At 38.3% G+C, this 15,099-nt stretch overlaps 2 protein-coding genes across 6 annotated transcripts in view; both read left to right on the top strand.

Annotated features, from left to right (window-relative positions):
* The window catches only part of LOC147338012 (protocadherin alpha-8-like), a 75,662-nt gene extending 69,418 nt beyond the window's left edge, over window positions 1–6,244 (top strand). The window contains exon 2 of the mRNA XM_086314186.1: window positions 4,210–6,244. Coding sequence (XP_086170312.1) covers window positions 4,210–4,215 — 6 coding nt within the window. The 3' untranslated portion in view covers window positions 4,216–6,244. The remainder of the gene's footprint in view (window positions 1–4,209) is intronic.
* LOC147338011 (protocadherin alpha-C2-like) overlaps window positions 1–15,099 on the top strand; it is a 196,890-nt gene that overhangs the window by 82,909 nt on the left and 98,882 nt on the right. The window lies entirely within an intron of this gene.

Genomic DNA, 15,099 nt, shown 5'->3' on the forward strand with positions numbered 1-15,099 from the left:
CTTTTGTACAGCTCATCTATAGAAACCTCACAATATTTGATAAGAATTGGTTTATGTCTATATAAACTCGTGGATTATAATACCACATTCAGCACTGTAAATTAGAAAGAACATGCTGCAGATAGTAAAGGAATAGCAAAGGCAGGAATATTCTAGCTTTTAATTAGATATTTTATAGTATGGAGGATAATCTATTCACCCAAAAAACTGGGTCAACGTTAGATTCCCTACACAGGAAACTGACAGAAAAAAAGCACATTTTAAATTATAAACATATATGTCTGTGCTGAAAACTGGTGCTGTATGAGAAGCTACTGAGCAGCATGTGAAATAAAGCAGCAAGCTAAAGCTTGAATACAGGAAGGTAAAGGATCGGTTCAGATTCAGAGTAAGAGAGGCTGGCCACACTTTCTCTGCAGTTCATCTGTCCAGATTTATTTAGCTCTGCTAGCAATAACTGCCCCTCTGAGCGTATGTGTGCATGAATGAATATTTTATATGCACGTGTCCATGCGTGAGTGTGAGAGAGATAGAAATCAGGCTTTGTGTGTGTGTTGCAGCACAGCAGCAATGCTAAGCTGTGCCTGGACAGCAGATGCCCAGAAAAGATGTGATTAAAAATGAGAGCATCTCATTAAAACTAATAAGTGCTTGTAAATGTCATTGCATCACAGACTGTGAGCTGATTGCATGTCTTTTAAAGAATTATAGTGTATTTTTATTTATTTTAATCCTGCGCCATCATAGTTTGTTTTTTAATAGCTAGGAAAAAAACAGATGGTAAGAGGAGTGGATGAGCTGTAATTACTTTAATGCAAGCACATGGGATGCACCTTTGTTGTACAGTAAATAAACAATTTTTAACATGTATATTACTATTGCAAAAACAGATGAAAAAAATGACTCCTGCATTTGAAACTTGCTGATCTTAATTTAGTTTGATGTAAGAAGACGTAAACTGTTTACAGTTTTCATTCTGTATGCTCTCCTCTGTGGGGGTGTGGCTGCTTGCTCCAGTGGCTTTGTCTGCTTGCTTGGCTGGCTCAGCAGATCTCTGCAACTGTGTTTGCATGCGGTATGTCTACACAAAATGTTATCTACAGTGCAGTTACCTAAGTGTGTCTGTATACATTGCTTTTATTGAATAGGTGACAGCACGTTCCTCATTAAACTGCATTCATTGCAGTTTGGGAATGTTGTAAGAAGCCAATCATGTACAACAGTAGTGTGTAGTCATTTCAGCAACTTTCCTCCTATTTACCTTTCTTTTTGTGTCTTTTCTTCTAAAGTAACACATAAAATGCTGACAGCTAAACACACTCATATCATGCTTCACTCTACTTGCCTTTGCGTTTTAACTTATTCTGCACCTAATCTTCTGCACCTAATCCCTCTCTCAAATTTTATGAAAAATAACCTGCATTCTTTTTTTTTCACTGTCAATTTGCTGTAAGTTTTGTTTTCTGCTTTTATAGCAATGAGTGTTCCATCAGTATACTACTCCATGCAGTGCTCACTGTTCTGCCTCTGCTCTGAGGACTGCTTATCCTTCCTCTTTTTTTGCAGCTTCTCTCTCTCTCCCTCTCTCACTCTCTCCCCTTTCATACTGATTTTGCTCTCAGTAGTTCCCTTCCCCCTTCCCACTCTTGGCCTCCTTTTCCCACTTCCTTGTTTCTGTTCTTCCTCTTCTCCTTCATATGGTGCACTTCTTTATTTCCCGGGTGATATTTGACTTGCTTTCTGCAATCTTTCTCTGGTTATGCCACATGCTCTTAAGCTGTGTGCTGCTGTGCCTCATGCCTGTAGGGTCATAGCAGTGGATGCTGAATGTGCTGTTGTATGTCAGTAGGGCACATTCTCCCTTATTGCTCCAGCTTTGTATGAAGACGCCGCCACTCACATTGAGGTCAGCAGCAGTGATGGTAATCTAATTTTGGACACATAGTGCAGTACAGCAAAAACAGCTACCATCATCATGTTCACACTTTACACATGCACACTTGTCCCCATAGATGCACATGCAATATCACATCACTGATATCACCTACTGTGTCTAATCCTCTTTATTCAAAGGCACTTTCACAGATAAACTGACTGGTGTGTGTGTGTGTGTGTGTGGGGGGGGGGGGGGGGGGGGGGGTAGAAACTTAGTGAGTTTCCTTCCAAGTAAGCTTTCATGTTCTTTATTAACTTCCGACTTTTCTCAGATGCTGCTGTTGTGGAAAGTCCTACAGCACACAATTCTTTCTTAATAACAGCCTTTATTACAGAACGGCAAGGTGTGAGTCTTCACCAAGTGCCGTTACACTACTTGAGTGTTATACCCCAAAATGGAAAGGGGGGACAAAACATGATCACAAATGTTTGTTTGTTCAGGAAATAAGAAGGCATGCACAATTTTAACTTTGCTAAAACTGAATTGTGAAGTTGAGTAATGATAAATGTATTTTATGTTTAGCAAAAACTTAGGTAACTGGAACTGTATTTAAAAATAATCAGGTTAACTTATGACAACTTCAGCCTTTTAAACTGATCAAATGCATCTAATATTTTTTGTTTAATTAGACTTTTCTTGAACTAGTGCACAAAACTCTGCAACAATACCTAAAATACAATACAAAAAATAACTTCCATGCTTGTTTATATTTTATGATGAGCATACTAAGTAGATTCACATTGTTATTGAACTTTTTTTTTCTTTCACTGGACATTGATTTTTATTTTTAAGGTGCAATCACTTACTGTTGATTGGGGATTTGCTTTTCACTGCAGAAAAACTGATGTGGCTCAGTGGAAGAATTCAAGCAACACATTGACTTTGACAGTCTGGTTTTTATTAGTGTTGAACTGAAGCACGTGATTTGTAGATGTTTCCAAACAAGTTGTCTGAGCTGCTATTTACTACGTATCTCTGCTATGAGTGCTTGTGTTCATATCTGTACTTCCTCTTAGTAAACATTTAGGCAATATGGTGCTGGTTAATCAGGAGCTTAATGTCAATATCAACAAGCATTGCAGCAATGCATCTTTTAGTGTTCTTAGTAAATAATCTGTTTGTTGACCTCTGTGTGCTGCACTTTGAACAGAGTGTCAGAGAAGGGCTGAACGAAGATGTGTTTTGTGTCAAGATGTTTTTATGTCAAGTTAAACTCAATTATTTAACTTTACCTTTGAGTCTTGTATATTCAATTTTAAAATTTCCACTTCGTATGTTTAATGCATGACACTCACTGCAGTTTCAACCACATGAACCACTCGCACAGTACAGAAAATGCCCTTATTTGATTAAGCTCATTTAATAAACACAATAAATCAACTAGAAACATGACAAGAAGATGACCTGGATTTTTTCAGTTGCTTCTGGACAAACAGGGCAAAAATAGAAGTCAATGGGATAAAAATGTAATTGCAGGCTGCACTCACATCTGTGGGGCAACACTGCTTGGCATAGCTCCTTTAGCTCTTGTCATTTGCACTAGGACATGACTGATTTAGAGCCATGTGTAGCTTTAATGTCAGATGGCAAAAGCGAGGCAGTACTCGTCAGTATTTGGGTCAAACTTTCTTTAGTGTTGATAAAGATACAACTAGAATTTATCGGGTGTCCAGCAAAATTTGACACAGCAAATCATAAAGAATAATAGCAAAAAGAAAAAAAAACCTACATAATTCCTGTCTTTTATTTTTACTGTTTGAAAAGGTCTGACCCTTTGCTATCTCTACCACTTGGTTATATAAGCCATCAGTTTCATTATCTCTCAGTCCATTGACTCATGAGTCCCATAGATTGGTCCTTGCTACTCTTATTTTAGAATCACTCTAGTGCAGCTGAATCAGTCCACGGAGGCCTTTCTCTGGAGCTTTAGCTGGGTCAACTTCTCTAAGCATTAAAAACATTGCACCAAAAAAAGTCATTTGCATACACTATCTCCATGTGTCCCTTTAACTCCTTGATGGATGATATGAGCCTTGCTTAGTGTACTGCATTGTGATGATTTGTTCACTGTCTTTATGTCAAGCTCTCTTTGCAATGCTTTACTTTCCTAACAATAGTCATATTAATAGTATCATAATGCTTAACAGTACTTAAGTCTAGACATATATGTCTGTGTGTTGTAATGCAGAGTGATTGGTAGCTTTGTTAAGTGCATTGAGCCATGTGCAGTGTTTACAAGTTGTTGTTTTTCCTCTTTTTTTCTGAATCAACAGAGATAAGAACAGATGCTGGTCTGTGCTGCTCTTGTTTGGCATCAGTGCTCATACAGCCAGAACATCTGCTGCTGTGCTTAGGTCATCATGCCATGCCCGGAGGATTGAACTGACTGATGGGTCAGGGCAAGGATACACGCAAGACAGCCAGCCATTAAGCAGAACACTAGTAAAGACACATATGGCTTAAAAACCACTTTTAATTTATCCTGTACCAAAACCTAAAAACAGCACAATGAAGTGTCCTGAGATCTAGATTTAGGAAATAGAAATTTAGTGAATTGTGAGAGAAAGCATGAATGAGTGAGGGAAATTCAGAGTCTGCTGCTTAGATGCTGGGTGTAGCCTTGCTAAGAGGATTGCCTTCTTATCCTTGCACTGCTCACTGCGGGGTAAATGGGGTAAATGAGGTATACGGTCACAAATGACATATACTTGTCTAATTAATACCGTATTTGTTGCCACACATGGATGGAATCAAATGTTGGCCATTAGAGGGATTGAGTCTGTAGCTGCAGGGTTCCTCTTCCCCGTGTGGCTATTCGGCCTGTCTAGTTCCCCTACTAAACATCTTGAGTGAAGTCAATGCCTTGTTTATTCTTATCTTTCTGAATGTTCCAGCCCAGCTTTCAATGTGCTAATGTTTTATTCAATGTAACCAAATCACAAGACTTTTTGTTCCTGCAGTGTATATCTGGCAAAGCTCTGTGTTGCATGTCACACCCCTCTTTCACTCTAAATGTTCTCAATCTAATTTCTTTTAAAAGAAAAGCTCTACAAGGTTTAATACAACACAAACCACACATTATCCCGTTAAAATAGGTCTTATTAGTTATATTATTAAAACTTTTCCCAAAGAAAACCAATGGGACAAAGTCAAACTAGATTGTTTATTATTTCTCTTAAAGGTTGAGACTTGAAGTTTCACATGATATGGAGGAATAGTATGTGCATGTATGCCGCAAACAATAATACTATATATACTGTAGCATATACCGCACAGCCTGGGTGGGTACAGGTATATCATACATTAATCCATGGTATCTGAAAGGATGCACAGTGTGTGTGTGTTTGTGTTTATGTATGATCACATGACACTTGACGCAGACACATGAGAAAGCCCATTTTAACAGTGATTAAAGCTACAGTGTAAAAAAGTCTCCTTGTATTCTCTGTGTTTTTAAAATGGACATTCAGCTCCTCCAGGTCATTTTTCTTAGTGTGTGATGCAGTGAGTTTTTCTGTTCAGGACGTGAGTCATCTCATCCCACATGTAGCTTTTCATTTTGCGAAGTTGGTCTGCTGGGTTTATTTCAGGATGAACCATCTGTCATAAAAAATGAATCAGGAATGTGGGCATTTAGGGTTGGTGCTAGTATTATTTTAACATGATATTAGAAAGATGATAGGCTATGACATTCCCTGTAGTCACACAGGCACACAGACAAACATACACACACACACACATAGCTGTGTTTTTGTGTTTACATGTCTGTTCATTCCTAGACCTTTCTCTGTTTCCCACAATCAAATCTAGTAGTGTATGAATAAAACAATGACACAAGGGTGTGGAAGATGATGATGCTGTGGCTCATACCACACGCTCTCCTCCCACTGACTGCTCCCCCCCCCCTTTCCCCAATCTTTGTTCTCTTGATTACTACCCCACTTTTCTCAGCCTCATGTGCTTTCCTTCTCATCTTCATCTCTCCCTCATTTCCTTGCCATTTCTTGCTCGATTCTTCAATCAGTGTATTTGTCTTCATATTTCTTCATTTCATTTCTTAAACAAAGAATCTCTTCTCCTCCTCCTCCTACGCATCCTGATTTCTTTTTGCTGATACTCTTTCTTATGCCCTCTCCTGTCGCTTTGTGCAACTGCAGGCTCACAGAAAATGGCTGACACATTTTGTAAGCTTGTTTACTCTTTCTTTTGTTATCCCCCAGTTCTCTGTTTTTTTGCTCAGCCTGGTGTTCGTTTTGGTTTGACTTGGTTGCTAACTGCTATTACAAAGCTTAGTTGAAGCTATACAATCCTTCCTTGCCGCTGAAAACATAGGTGGCCTCTTTTCTCAACTCTACCTCCTCTTTCTCAATAAACTGGAGCTATGAGCTGAGTTTGTTAGAAAACCTTTTTCTCTCTCTTCCCTATGGCTGTAGTAGGGACACGTGAAGCATAGCCAAGTCTAGTGTTGTTTTTCAAAGCCAGAGGTCCTAGAGGAAAAATAATAATAATTTTGCCTGCATATGAATCCAAAGTAACATTTTTTCAGCTTGTTGCTGTTGACTTGAGTTAAATACTTCTTATACAGGAGGATGAAGGATGGGATTACATGAACAATGTTCTTAGAATTTGCATATTGCTATTCAATTTTGTTAGATTTAAGGTAAGGATGGGTATTTTGGTTAATGTTAGGGAATATTTTGGTCATCGCATCATTTCTTCGGTTTGTTCGCGGTCTGCATAAATAATCATTATGCTGTTCACAATTACTATTTTTCCTGTTTTCAGGAAACAATACATTTAACAATAATGTGTTTCATTTATTATTTTGTGGGTCATAAACCTACAGCTATCCCTTATTTGGGGGAAATGGCTATCAGAATTTATTAATTACATTTGTTTCATGCTTTTTCATGCTTTTTGCTATTTACATTTTATCAAAATGATTGGTATAAGTGTTGTGTTCAGTCAGACATTACCTTTCTCATTATTTTGTTTTTAGTCACAAAAGCATGTCACTCATTCAGAGACTATGAGCCTAAGGGCCTTTAAAACATTAATCTCACAAACTGAGCAACAGCAGCTGTACAAGGGCTAGTGCAATAAATTTCTTATTTATATTATATTATAATTGCAGTACCACATAATTGAGACGTACCATTAGTTTCAAAAAGAGTGTTACTGTGTACCTCTGCTTCAATGCTGATAGTGTGTCAAATTACGTTAAGGCTTGATTTTATAGTAGATAGTGAGATCAGGTAGAAAGGGATTTAGCAAACAGATGAACTCAGTCTTTTATGCAGACCAAAACTCACAGTAGATACTGGGCCAGATAATCTATGCATCGCATTACAGATAATGAAGTGAGAATCTGCTTAATGGGAATGAGGGGAGCAAAGTTGTGCAGAGACAAAAAAAAAAAAAAAAACGTGATACCAACATAACAAAATGTGTTTATTTTGCTTGTTAACAGACTGCTATAAATGAGGTGCTCATGATAAGGCTGGAGTGTAATTTCTCCCTAAGCCCTTTACTGCCCGATTTTTGTCACTTTGCTTTGTCCTAGAGCAGAGAACTAAAGTAATGAATTATAGTGATAATGCTTCTAATAGAATAATGATAGAAATAGACAGAAATTGTGAAATGGCATAAAAATACTCAGTACTTTGTAAGCAGTATATTAGAAACAATTCAGTGTAAACCTGCAACACATGACCTTTGTGAAAGCATCATGTTAAATCTCCTTGCATTATATAAAAAGCTGTACTTTTGGCAGTTTGTCATGCCAAATGTTTAAAAGTGCCAAAATATTGCTGCTGTTGCTTTAGGTGTTTTCAAAAGAGAATTCCTATCCAAGCATTTTTTCATCTGCTATAACTGTCACTATCCCCATTTGTGTTGGATTAGGGCTTCTGTAAAGTATGTAAAGTAATAATTCTACTATGTTGGTCCTCCAATGTGATTAGGTGGAATCATCTTAACGATGCCATGAAGAGCAGCTTTGAAAGACAGCAGCGCATAAAATAACCTAGGATTTCACTCAGCTTTAAACTTCAGGCTAATGGCTAGACAGCATTATTATTATTATTATTATTATTATTATTATTATTATTATTATTATTATTATTATTATTATTATTATTGCTATTATTATTATTATTAGTAGTAGTAGTAGTAGTAGTAGTATTCATGCATCCATTCTCTTCCGCTTATCCTTGTCAGGGCTGTGGCTGGAGCCCATCCCAACTACCATGGGGGGAGAGGCAGGGTACACACTGGACAGGTCACCAATCTTTCGCAGGGCTAACACATAGAGATAGACAACCATTCCCACTCACATTCACACCTTTCGGCAATTTAGAATTACCAGTTATGTAATTCTAGCTGTCAGTAGCTGACATCCCCATCTAACCCAACCTCACTAACTGCATGTCTTTGGACGATGGGAGGAAGCCGGAGTAGCCAGAGAGAACCCGCACAAACACAGGAAGAACATGCAAACTTCAGACAGAAAGGCCCTGGCCAGGTGGTGGAATAAAACTCAGACCTTCTTGCTGTGAGGCAACAGTGCTAATCACCATGCCACCATGCTGCCACCATGTTGTTTTCTTTAATCTGTTATGTATTTGCTTTGTCCTTGACTTTAAACTTTGCATGCTTATACCCACTTAAAAAGATCTGTCCCATTGAATTATTTTTTAAAGCTGCATATATTGTATGCTAAACATATGGTATGAGAGGACTGTGAATTCAACTTTACAGTCTGTAAGAAGCTGTAGTTTGTGTTGCTGTTGGATTGTGCTGAACAATACAGAGGCATGTTGTTGATATTTAATCTGACAAAAAGGGCCTGACATATTAAAAAAACAATAGCCACATATATAAAAAAACACAGTTTCAAAAAGGCAACTGAATTGAGTAACACTAAAGCAGAATTCCATAACAATAATGAAGGTGGCATTTATGTCAGCAGTCATGTATCAGTGAGTCTTAGACAGAAAACATGTGGGGAAACATTAAACTAGCAAGTGGCAATAGGTTTTTTCTTCCCTCACTGTTTAACACTCCTCAGCCAAAAACACACATGCATGCAAACTAACATGAACACTCAAACAATATGTGACACTTAGAGCAGATCATTTATATCCCTATCATCACACCTTAAGAAGGAACATTATTTTTGCTGCTGCACAAGTAGATGTTTAAGTTTTGATGTTAATGAGAGTGGAAATTGGTGTTTGTTATTCTCGGTAAACGGAAGTATGCTTAAACGATTTGTAGGCAAGTTATTATTTTTATAAATAGTTATCTTCATTTCTGTGGAAAGTGGAGCAACCTCACAGAACCATCTCAGTCATTTCTCAGTGTCAGATTCTCTGCAGGCCAGCGCTCTCCTCTATAATTCATTCTTTTTTTATGCTCTTCCACCGAAGCTCTGCCCTTCGAATGCACCTCTGAATGATGCATGTTTCATGCTGCATGGCTATTAAGAACGTAAAAATAGATATTACACAAAGCTGAAATGGTGTGCAGGTGTAATGTGTGTGTAAAATATATATGACACATTTAAGTATGGATAAATTATGCCTTGCAGCTCTTTGTGTGTAAATTGTGTACAGTAGAAATGTCCGATGCTTGCCATATATTCTGCATAATCTTTACTTGTTTTGATTTGTAAATGATAGAAGAATTTCTCTGTTTTCTTCTCCCTTTTCTTTGTTTTGATATGTATCAGGCTGGATGAGATTGTGCAGGTATTGTTAGACTCAGTAGCTGACATCGGCATCTTCTTTCCCATCTGGGACAGTTGACATTTTAATTTCCGCAGGCAGAGGAAATGTGTAGTAGACACACAGCCTGTTAGTGTATCTTTAGCACTGATACAATTTTGGAAGTGTGTGATGGTGCTAATCTAATTTAAGGCTTTATATCTTTGCCTGCCTCTGATATCAGTCTATGTCTGTCTGTGGATATGGAAACTGCAATGGAGAACAAAGAGAGTGATTTTTTAAAAGGCTCCCCCTTGTGGCAACAAGTGGATATTACCAGCCTGTCTAAATATCAATGCATTCAATTATTTAACGTGTTACCACTCTGCATGTGGTAGTATATTGAATGCTATTTTTTACTGAGTTTCTCATGCAGTATTGATCTGCAGATAGCAGGTCTGTCCCCAATTTCCAGCCATACCAAAAGCAGTACACTGACCTATTCCCCAGTGAACTGTTTGATTGACAAATCTAGGTTATCCATGCATATAAAGCTAGATTTATTCTTAATCCCACTGAGAATTGTTTGAGTCAAGCTATTTCAGTGTGTGAGTGAGGGAGAAAAAAGAAAAGAGGAGGAGATGACAGAGACAGACTGTACCAGATGCTTTCTGTGCTCTATGTTACACTCCATGGTTGAATTTAATGTATCACTGTGGACAGTGTGAAACAAAATATGATTTTTAATCAAACACAATCCTTTTTTTTTTAGTTTATATGGTTGTGTTTAAATGCCTTGTCCTTGGCTTATGTACTGACTGCTCATAAAGAAGGGTGTGGTGGAGGTAGAGGGGGAGGCAGGGTGGGGCATAGACAGGGGCTGCATCTGCGTCACCATGGGTACCAGAAGGGAGATAGTAAATCAATTCTGGGTGCTTTCTATAACACTGCCTTTGTTGCTAGGCACAATACTGAGCCAATCACTGTCCATTTCAGCCACAGTGACCAATCAGATTTCTGTGCTACCTTTGCTGTTACCAAAGCCTGTTGAAGCTCCTGTTTATTGACAGCTTTGATTGATGCTCTGTTTTTGCAAAGTAATCCATGGCTGTTTTTCTGCTTGCACAACCAGTTGCTGAATTACACATTTTAAAATTTGAGTCACAATGCTGAACTATATGTGAATGGAATTCATGCTGTCTCTCATACCTTTTATATTTCTCACTCTCACACCTCTCTCACACAAACCACACAAACCACACAGAGCCTGATCAGCCCTTCATGTATTTGAACTCCAGACTGCAATGTTGCCATTCATGCTGTGCAGATGCTTGTTACTAATTAGATACAGTATCACAGATTCAATAACACATCGTCTTTGATCAGCCCTGCTCTGCACATTAGTGATCATTTCCTAACTGATCAAACTTATGGAGGTTCTTACACTAAATGAAAACATTGCTAGTGTAAATAAATTGTTGAATACATTAAAACATAAAATGAAGAGTGAAGTTTTTTTTTACATTTTAAAGCAAAATACACTATATGGAAAATGTTTTCTAAATACTAAATAGTATATGGGATCCTTAATCCTTAGGGATTAATAAAGTATGATGATTATGATTATGATTATGTTTAATATTTACTTAGTTGATAGGTCACTATACTGTTTTATTTCCCCAGCAAGTCTGTGATAAATCATGACACACAATAATCACACTGTAGCAGTGGCAGGATGTTGCTCCTGTATGTTGTTTTACAGTAGAGTAACTAATTATGTGATTTTTGGGCATTGTGCCATTGTTTTCCAAATGAGTGAACACTGTGTTCTATTGTGTTGGTGTGCCTCTCAGGGCTGTGTGCATGCGTATGTTTGGGCATGCTCCATATTGCTGTGTCCCGGTTTTGATCTTGCTCATGTTTCCGCGGACCCGCCCCTGTCCTACTTAGTCCAGAAACCAGTGAAGGCAGGCACAGATTTGGAAATAAATGATTAAGTGGTAGTTGGTTTTAAAACTAGGAGTGATTCATCTTTTCTTGCATCCTTCCTCTCTTTATTATATTAGTCATAGATTATTTCACAAATTGTGTAAGTAGGTAAACAGCTGATTGCATGCCCAGCTTTCCAGTACATAGATGTTATTACAGTTACGCTGATATGCACATAATTGTATGCACAGTTCTCTAGTAAGTGGATATTATTCTATATAGTGAATTTACATCTGCATATGTCAGAGCTAAAATGCATATAAGATCATTGAAAAGTAATTTTTCCATTATTGTATTATATTACTCTATTGCAATAGTCAAGTGCTGGATAATTCATATCACGCCTGCTTTTCTGACAATAAGCAGACACTGCATATTAAATGGGCCCAGTGCATAAAGTGCACAAAGTGAAAAGGATTTGAAAAGTAAAAAGCATAATATAGTAGTACTTATACACAAGGAGTAGGTTGCCCTCTTGTGTCATGATGAGATACATGCCACATAAAAACCCCACTATGACATTAGTATCTCATCATATGAAAAGGATGTAATGTGCAAATGGCAGGAGGGACTATGTGTGTGTGTTTGAGGTCTCCAGAGGCCTGGCACCAAGAAGGTAGGATGTGCATGGCTGAATGCAAAGGTCAGGCTCTCTGAGGGTTTGTGGGGGGTGGAAAGAGAAGCAGACACTTCTGTAAAAGTGCTGTGACAGTGAATGTGCCGCTGCAGTGCTACATTACCAATTACAACTGCAGCCCTGCACAGTCTGGTGAGGTATGCGCAAGAGTATGGTTTGTGTGTGCTTGAGTGAGTTTGTGTGTGTGTGTGTGGGGGGGGGGCACAAGCAGATAAAATGTGGAAGTAGATATGAAATCTAATTTGTCATTTTTGTGCTATCTGACGCATTCTGAAAGCTAAACACACAGGCTACTGCATTAGTGTGTGTGTGTGTGTTCACATATGCATTCATGCCTGTGCCCAAGATGGCGTTGCTATGGAGATGAGAGCTGTGCAGAGGGAGAGAGGAAAAGTGGGGGTAGGACTCGCCTAGAAGCATGTTTAGATCACACCCTTCCCCTATCTACTCACGCACACAGATCAACAGTACAGTATACATCCTTAGGACACACACACACTTACTCATAAACACGCACACAAAACCGATGGCTGTGTGAAGGCATGAGATGATTACATGCAGGCAATATAGAAGCTAATGTGGTGGCTGTACTGTATGTGGTAGTATCCCTTTAATAATGCAGTGAACACACCTAAAGCAGTGCTGCTGACTGCTTCCGCCCCTGCAACCCCCTCCCTTCACCTACCTCTCACTGCTTTATCTGACCCTTTCATCACACTGCCAGTGGTGATTCTAGTTTCACCTCTAACATTATCGTGTTATGGGCAAACAACAGACAGAGAAGAAGGTTAAGTACATGTGTACTTAACCACTAGACTTATTTTTAACAGCTCTCATATTTTAGGTAGCAAATAATGTAAATTTTTCTATACAACAGTTTAATCACTATTAATTATTCAGAAGTTTCAATTATTATACCCAGAGGAAGAATGACTTTTATCAATGCATGCATGCATCGGTTTTAAAAACAAACGCACACCTCTCTCGCCTATGGGGTGCCACAGCATTCTGTCTTGGGACCGTTACTGTTTCTGTTGTATTTAGTCCCTCTTCTTCAACTTCTTAGCTCTTTTCTGAATATTTCATATCATTGTAATGCAGATGATATTCAGCTTTATATCTCTTTTAGGCCACCTGATGTTTCTAAGCTTCAAAGCTTCAAATCCTGCTTAGATTCCAGCAGAGATTGGATGGCTGATAATTATCTTCAACTAAATACTGATAAAACTGAAGTCATTGTCTTTGCTCCTGAGAAATTTGTTCCCCTCGTGGTTAAAATCTAGGCCCTCTTGCTTCTTATATTAAACCCTCCATTAGGAACCAGCTCTGACGCTGCACACGCACGTTAAATGTTTGGTTCGCTCTTGTTTTTACCATTTAAGAAATATTGCTAAGCTTAGTCCCATTGTGTCACACTTCGAATTGGAAATGATTATTTATGCTTTTGTTTCATCTCATTTAGATTATTGTAATTCCTTGTTTACTTGCTTAAGTAATGCCTTCCTGGAATGACTGCAGGGTGTTCAAAATGCTGCTGCTAGGCTTCTGACAAAGTATCCCAAATGCTCCCATGCCACTCCCCTGCTGATTCAACTGCAATGGCTCCCTGTCAAGTTCAGGGTCCATTTAAAGATTATAATCATGACCTATAGGGACCTGCACGGTGTAGCTCCAACTTACATCAGTGATCTTCTTCTTCGTTATCGCCCCAGCGGGTCCCTGAGGTCTTGTGACCAGGGCTTGTTGGTTGTCCAGCATACACGGTTAAAAACAAAAGGTGACAGAGTGTATGTATCAGTGGCGACCAGACTCTGGAACTCACTCCCTTTGAGTTTGAGAACTGTGGACTCAGTCATTTCTTTTAAAAAGCAGTTAAAAACTTATCTGTTTAACTTGCTTTTGGTTGATTTTGTTTGTTTGAGGTTGGTCTAGGTGTATAGGTGTTAAAAATCAATTGTTATTTTTGCATTACTGTTTAAACAACTATGTTTTGATGAACTAAACATTCTGCATGTTTCCCTAATTAACTCTATCACCGAATGAAGAGGTGTGGATGGCCTTATGGATATGCTCAGTAACCCACCACTAATTCCGGGGTGTATTCAGAGCTGCTGGCTAATATACTGTGTTTCATCTATGTGGAACTAGGTTTTCCATAATTACAGAAGCCATGGATTTGTTTCTTTTAAAAATGTATTGTTTGTTTAGAATAAGAAAAAAAAAGTGTTCATCCTCTCACTGGGCAGCAAAGAATACCAAGTGTGAAATTTATGGAACATTCATATGTGTTTCATGGTGACTTTAGGAGAATGATAATCCAGACTGAAGTCCTGTAAAGTCAAAGTAGTGTAGTCTGGCCCTAAAATAAACCATGAATAATTGAATTTCATAACGGGTTGCATAATTGCGATGGTGGATATGTATGCATTTGCTTGTGTATGTTAATAAACCACAAGAGCACTATACTCTCTCTTCTATACTTTACCTACTGTTTTCTATTACATGCATTAGGAAAATGAACACACAGATCATCCTATGTGAGCCATTATTATTATTAATATTGTCTGTGGGGGCTGACAGATGATTGTAGTTGTGGGATAATATTTTCAAATCAAATCGTGTTTTCTGAGGAATGGAAATAGGGCAGGAGTTTCTGAATCTAGGGCTTGGGATTACAAACAAGCTCATGACTACTGTCTCTGTGGAAATGTGGAGTAATACTAAAATGCACCAAAAATACAACACGAGAAGCAGACACCCCCTCCTGTGCTCATATGTGCAGAAGAATAACTAGGTACGATTAAATATATTTATTGCCCAAAAGGCTGAAA

The sequence above is a fragment of the Aulonocara sp. 'chitande type north' Nkhata Bay genome, linkage group LG2, assembly GCF_057382095.1.
Source record: "Aulonocara sp. 'chitande type north' Nkhata Bay isolate Kocher_YH1m ecotype deep benthic linkage group LG2, A_spYH_male_GT1.1, whole genome shotgun sequence".
In the NCBI taxonomy this organism is placed as follows: Eukaryota; Metazoa; Chordata; class Actinopteri; order Cichliformes; family Cichlidae; genus Aulonocara; species Aulonocara sp. 'chitande type north' Nkhata Bay.